The 5,733-nt window shown below is 59.4% G+C and overlaps 1 protein-coding gene across 1 annotated transcript in view; it reads left to right on the forward strand.

Annotated features, from left to right (window-relative positions):
- LAMA5 (laminin subunit alpha 5) overlaps positions 1-5,733 on the forward strand; it is a 43,929-nt gene that overhangs the window by 11,490 nt on the left and 26,706 nt on the right. The window contains exons 5-9 of the mRNA XM_004716080.2: positions 1-73; positions 493-611; positions 678-848; positions 919-1,016; positions 5,554-5,669. Of these exons, the coding sequence (XP_004716137.1) occupies positions 1-73; positions 493-611; positions 678-848; positions 919-1,016; positions 5,554-5,669 (577 nt within the window). The remainder of the gene's footprint in view (positions 74-492; positions 612-677; positions 849-918; positions 1,017-5,553; positions 5,670-5,733) is intronic.

Below are 5,733 nucleotides of genomic sequence, written 5' to 3' on the forward strand. Positions count from 1 at the left end.
CGGCCGGACCTCTGGGTGCTGGAGCGCTCCACGGACTTTGGCCTCACCTACCAGCCGTGGCAATACTTTGCCTGTGAGTACTGGCCCCAGAGGGCAACCCTGCCTGCTGGACTGTCCAGGGCTTGGGGGTCAGGCCTCTGCCGGGGCATCTGGGAATGCCCAATAGATGCCCAATAGATCACTACCCCCCCATCCTTCTCCCTCTCCAACATCCCCCCACCTCCTTCTCCCTCTCCAGCAACTGCCCTTTGGGTCTGGATCTGGCTTCTTGCCTCAGCACCTCCCTGCAGGGGGTGGGAGGGGCGCTCCCCTGGGAGGGGGGCTCCCATCCTGGCACCAGAGTCCTGGCTGGCTCGGGCTGGTTTCCCACCAGACCCATCTGGTTGGGCCAATGGGGACTCTCCGAATGGGTGGGCCTGGGCTGTGTGTCCCTCCCCTCCAAACTTCGTGGCCTGCTGTGGCCACGCCCCTCACCCTGGAGTCCACCCTCAGCCTCCAAGAGAGACTGCCTGGAGCGCTTCGGGCCGCAGACGCTGGACCGCATCGCGAGCGACGACACGGCCGTCTGCACCACCGAGTACTCGCGCATCGTGCCGCTGGAGAACGGAGAGGCAAGCGGGGCCTGGCGGGCAGGCGGCGGGCAGGGGCTGGGCGCATGCTGAGCCCCGCCTCTGCAGATCGTGGTGTCCCTGGTGAACGGGCGGCCGGGCGCCAGGAACTTCTCGTACTCGCCGCTGCTGCGAGACTTCACCAAGGCCACCAACATCCGCCTGCGCTTCCTGCGGACGAACACCCTGCTGGGCCACCTCATGGGCAAGGCGCTCCGGGACCCCACGGTCACGCGGCGGGTGAGCGAGGGGGCCAGTCCTGGCGGGAGGCGGGTCCCCGGGGCGTGGGGCTGACGGCCCGCGGCTGCAGTACTATTACAGCGTCAAGGACATCAGCATCGGGGGCCGCTGCGTCTGCCACGGCCACGCGGACGCCTGTGACACCGAAGACCCGCGGAACCCCTACAGGTAAGACACTAGTCACACCGCTGCCCCTGCTGGCCCAGCGCCCGCCAGGTCCCTGCTCTCGGTGACCTGTACTGACTACCCCCCTGGAGCTGCGTGGCCTGCTCCTTGAAGAGGTGGGCTCTCATTCCAGCCCTGGCGGTGGAGGGAGACCCTTGCCCAGGCAGCCAGAGCCTATCCTCCACGCCCTCTGGTAGGCCACAGTGTCCCCTGCCTGGCCAGCCTTCCTTCAGGGCAAAGGTAGGGCCCAGGTCAGCATTGAGGACAAGCGTGGGGACCCCAGGCTGGGTCTGCCCCCTGCTATCTGAGCCAGAGGGCCCCCCACACTGGGCAAGCACCCTGCAGGTCCACAGCATACCGGGGCCTGGAATCTGCATTCCTGGTAGGCCTCCCTAAGATGTGTGCCCTGAGTGGCCCTGCCAGCAGGACCACCCAGAGGCACGGGCAGGCCAGATGCCACCGTCAGCGTCCAGCACAAAGCCCAGGGCAGGCCTGGCTCTGTTGGCACGTGCGCCTGTTTGTTCACCTGAGACAGCTGTGGGCCATGCCCGACGCTCACTGGCTCTCTTCCCCGCAATGGGGGCTTCAGGTAGGACCTCCCCAGTCCTGGAAGCACCTGCTCAAGCCGACGAGGAGCCCCGGGTCTCCCGGAGGAAACTGGCCAGCTAGGCAGGATGCAACCCCATCCCCTGTACTGGGACTCGGGCCTCTGTTCACCTTGCTTGGCATGGATCTGTGGCCTGCAACCCCCTCCACTCCTGGTCAGAGTGGGCTAACACGGACCGACCTCTTCAGACACAAGCAGAGCCAGAGGGGCACAGCCCGGGGGAGGGGAGCGGTCTGTGGGCCTGGGCTTCAGGCCACTCGGCTCAAGTACAGCTCATTTGTCCTGGGAAATGAGGTGCCACATGGGAGCACAGTGCGCGGTGCTGGGAAGGGAGCCCACTGGGGCGGCCAAGTTGACCTCAGAGAAGAGGGCCGCTCGCCACCGCCGAGCTAGGCCTGTCCTCACCAGCCAGGGGGCACCCCCGTGCCCTGGTGCCCGTGCACCAGTGTGTGGGCTGAGCTCAGCTTGCCTCAGGGCTGGAGGGCTGCATCCCTCCCAGCACCGTACACACCAACAGAGCCACTGTCCCCACGGCCTGTCACACAGCCACATTCTGGACACTAGCCTGCCCACCTCTGCCTCTGCTCCAGCTAGCTGGTCTCTCGTCACTTTACCCCACCGCCATCGCCGCGGCACCATTAGAGCCGTCAATCACCGCCACCACCCACACCTCAGCCACCACCGCCGTCTCCACTGTCACCACTGCCATTTCTATCACCGGCTTCATCATCACCACTGCCGCCACTTTCATGATCTCCCACAGCCTCCAACACCACCGCCACCACCTCCCCCCACTGCCACTCCCACCTCTGCCATCACCGGCACCTTCACCAACATCTCACCGGCTCACACCCCGCCACCTGCCCCCCCCCCCCAAATTGTAAGTCCTTCCTGCTGCTTGCTCTCCTGTGTCTGCTGGGAACTCACATTTGTGGTTTCTCTTCCTTAAAACCATACTGATGCCGACACAGAACTTGTTTCCATTTGGCGGTGCCCATACCAGTTGGCCAACGATGCAGCACCATTTGTCCACATGGTCGGCCAGCCGGTCAGCAACTCTCCTTCCTGGGTCTGGTGGTCCCGTTCCCACTGCTCCAGCTCCCCTGCCCCAGAGCTGCTCACCGTCTTTGCTTTGGATTAAATGGCCACCTTTTAGACTCTGACAGACAGTTTTAGCCGAGCACCGCTCTAGCAGGTAGCAGCCTTCATTTTGTGTGTCACTCTGCTATGTCAAGAAAAGGACTTCGATTTTCATTTTTAAAAAGGGCCTTAGGCCAATGGTCTCAGAATCCTTGGGTCTCAGTGCAGTTGGTCTGGTCTTTTTAAAGATTTGAGTTTGGGCCTGTGTTTTTCTCCCATGCTAACTAGGACCTTTTGTCCCCCTGGCCGGAAGGACCGATGGTAGTAGGTGGGCACCAGCTAGCTCTTTGATCTCAGGGTGGTTGAGGGTGGGGTCACGTAGACTACCCGCCTCGTCAGTGCCGTTCTTCTTGAAGGTTTTCATTACCAAGGACTCTTGCCCCTGGTCGAAAAGAGACCGTGTGTGTCTGAATGGCTGCTGAGAAGCCTGTAAGAGTTCACTAGGGTGCAGGACACAGAATTTGTGAGTGACGCTCTGCCACAGAACTGAGTTGTCTCACAAGACCGTGGCCTTACACTTCCACATCTGGACAGGTGCCCGTGGTTTGTTTCATTGCTACTTGCCGCTCCTGGTTGGGTTTATCCCCTCCTTTGTAAGGAAGTGTGCTTCACTCGACCAAATCCGTCCTGCCACGGGCTTGTTGCAGACACAGAGGCCCCAGAACATAGCCACGTGCCCGCCTGTGTGGTTTCTGCCCAGTGACTCCGTCTCACCGCCAGGCCCGCAGTCTCCGTTTGTTTCCCAGCCCTTGTTCAGTGTTCCTCGCCGCTCACGGCAACTACCACGCCCTTTGCTTCTTCCCCAACCGTGGTAATTGTTTGGAAGCGGCCCGTTTGTCCTCCCTTTGGATGGTGGCTCATTATCTCCGTGGGTGTGAGTCCGTTGTTCCTGGGGTTGTTTGTTGGTGTTAGGTGGGTTGCCTGCCCACTTTATGGGTTTTTAAAACGGGTCTTCTTGCCTTTGATGTTCTGCAGACTTGACTCTAACGTGTCGGGGCGGATTTATTTGACGCTGGTCCCGAGCCGTGTCGCCTGAATCAGAATACGTGCTGCTGGTCATCCACGGTCATTCTTGACCATGAGCAGTCTCTGCCTGTTGCTTCTCCCCTTCACCTTTCCCCCTTTTAATGACACGTATTTTTTCCCTGTCTTCTAACCTTTATCATTTCCATCGTCTTCTAAACTGCCGTCTGGAGGGTTTCTTCGGCTCTCCCTCCAGTTGACTCTCTCTCTAGCCATATCTAATCTGCCGTTTAACCCATCCAGCGAATTTTTAACTTCAGCAATTTTGTTTTTCATTTACAGACGTTCTGATCGACTCTTTTCCTGTGTTTGCGTTGTTTTCATAGCACTGTGTATAGTTTTTGTTTGCAATGTTTACTTTCTTATGTTATACCCATCGTCATTCCTGGCACTTGGACTTTAAGTCTCTCCTGGATTGCTCCACTAAATGACGTTCCCTGCACTGCTCCCTTGGAAATCCCTTTCTCGGGCTGTCTCTGTGACGCCTGTGTGTGCTGTGTTTCTAGAGTTCCTCCTGAGTGATTTTAAGGGCATTTGCAGATCTCCCAGGTACTGCCATCCGGGCAACACCTCTCTCTTTCCCTAGAAATCCGACCCCGGCAGGTGTGTGCGTGTTGTGTCCAGTGTTACTTTCTCTTCTGATTGCATTTCTTCCCCTGCCGCCTTTATTTACGCATTTATTTATTTCCCCTGCCTTTTAAAGAGCCATGCTCCATCAGACTGATTCCACACGTAATCATCTAGTCTACTCTCTTTCTAAGTGACACAAGGCCCCTAGAACACGTCAGAGATGTAGGTTACTGAATATTCATATACCAGATACAGGCCTCTGAAGATCTCCAACCTTCCATGTGGACCGGTGACTGTAGTCCCGCTAAGGATATGGGCAGCTCGTAGCCTGGGCCAGGAGCCGAGGGCAGAGCCTGGACACGGGCGGTCATTCCTGCCACCACCTTGGCTGAGTTGCCGGGAGATGTATGCCAGGGAGTGGGATTTTGGCACAAATGTTCTGGGTAATTCTGAGTAGCAGGCAGCTCCAACCTCAGCCCTCATCTCTAACCAGCTGTCCCCCTGCCCACGGAGCCAGGAGAATTCCAGCTGTCCTACCCGGTGTCCACTCCCAGCTGGAAGAGGAAGCCATTCTTGGCCACTTGTCCCTGGGGGAGGGCTCTGGAAGCATGGGGTGGCTGGCAGCCTGTCTCGTGGGATCTGGGCACTAGAAGGGTTGGCAGTGTGTCCCTCTCCCAGGGGCTGGCCACAGAGGGAGAGCCCAGCTCGATGCTGAGGGACTGCGCTCTGGACTGACCAGCAGGCACAGGCTGTTCGCTCTGACCATGAGATACCTGCCCCAGATACCTCGTCCCCAGCCCACCACCCACCCTTCCCCCAGTGCCACCCTCCATGAGGGGCCATTCCCAGGTTCTTCTGTCTCAGACATTGTGTCCCCTCTAGTGCCCCGACCCTCCCCATATCCTTGTCCAGAGAGGACTCTGACCCTGCCTGTTCCCCGAGGTTGGGGGAAGAGCCACTGGGGGAGTGGGGGTGCCAGGGTCCAAGCAGATGCTTTGGTCTGATAGTTCAGATAGAGCAGGCAAGCTTGTGCCCTTAACGGGGAGGGGGGGGATTCACAGTTGACCTTATTAGGGCGGTCAGTAACAATGGGGTGAGGGCGAAGGGGCAGCCACCCCCAGGTCTACAGGCCTCTGCTTCTGGGTGGAGCAAGGCAGGCCCGGTGGCAGCAGTGTGAGCCCGTGGGCTGTGTCCCCACAGGCTGCAGTGTGCGTGCCAACACAACACGTGCGGGGGCTCCTGTGACCGCTGCTGCCCGGGCTTCCACCAGCAGCCGTGGCGGCCAGCCACCACCGACAGTGCCAACGAATGCCAGTGTGAGTGCTCATCCCTGCTCACCTGTGCGCCCGTGCACACCCATGGCTGCACACACACACACAC

Source organism: Echinops telfairi, unplaced genomic scaffold (genome assembly GCF_000313985.2).
Source record: "Echinops telfairi isolate 266 unplaced genomic scaffold, ASM31398v2 ScPeMD7_7414;HRSCAF=8452, whole genome shotgun sequence".
Classification (NCBI taxonomy): Eukaryota; Metazoa; Chordata; class Mammalia; order Afrosoricida; family Tenrecidae; genus Echinops; species Echinops telfairi.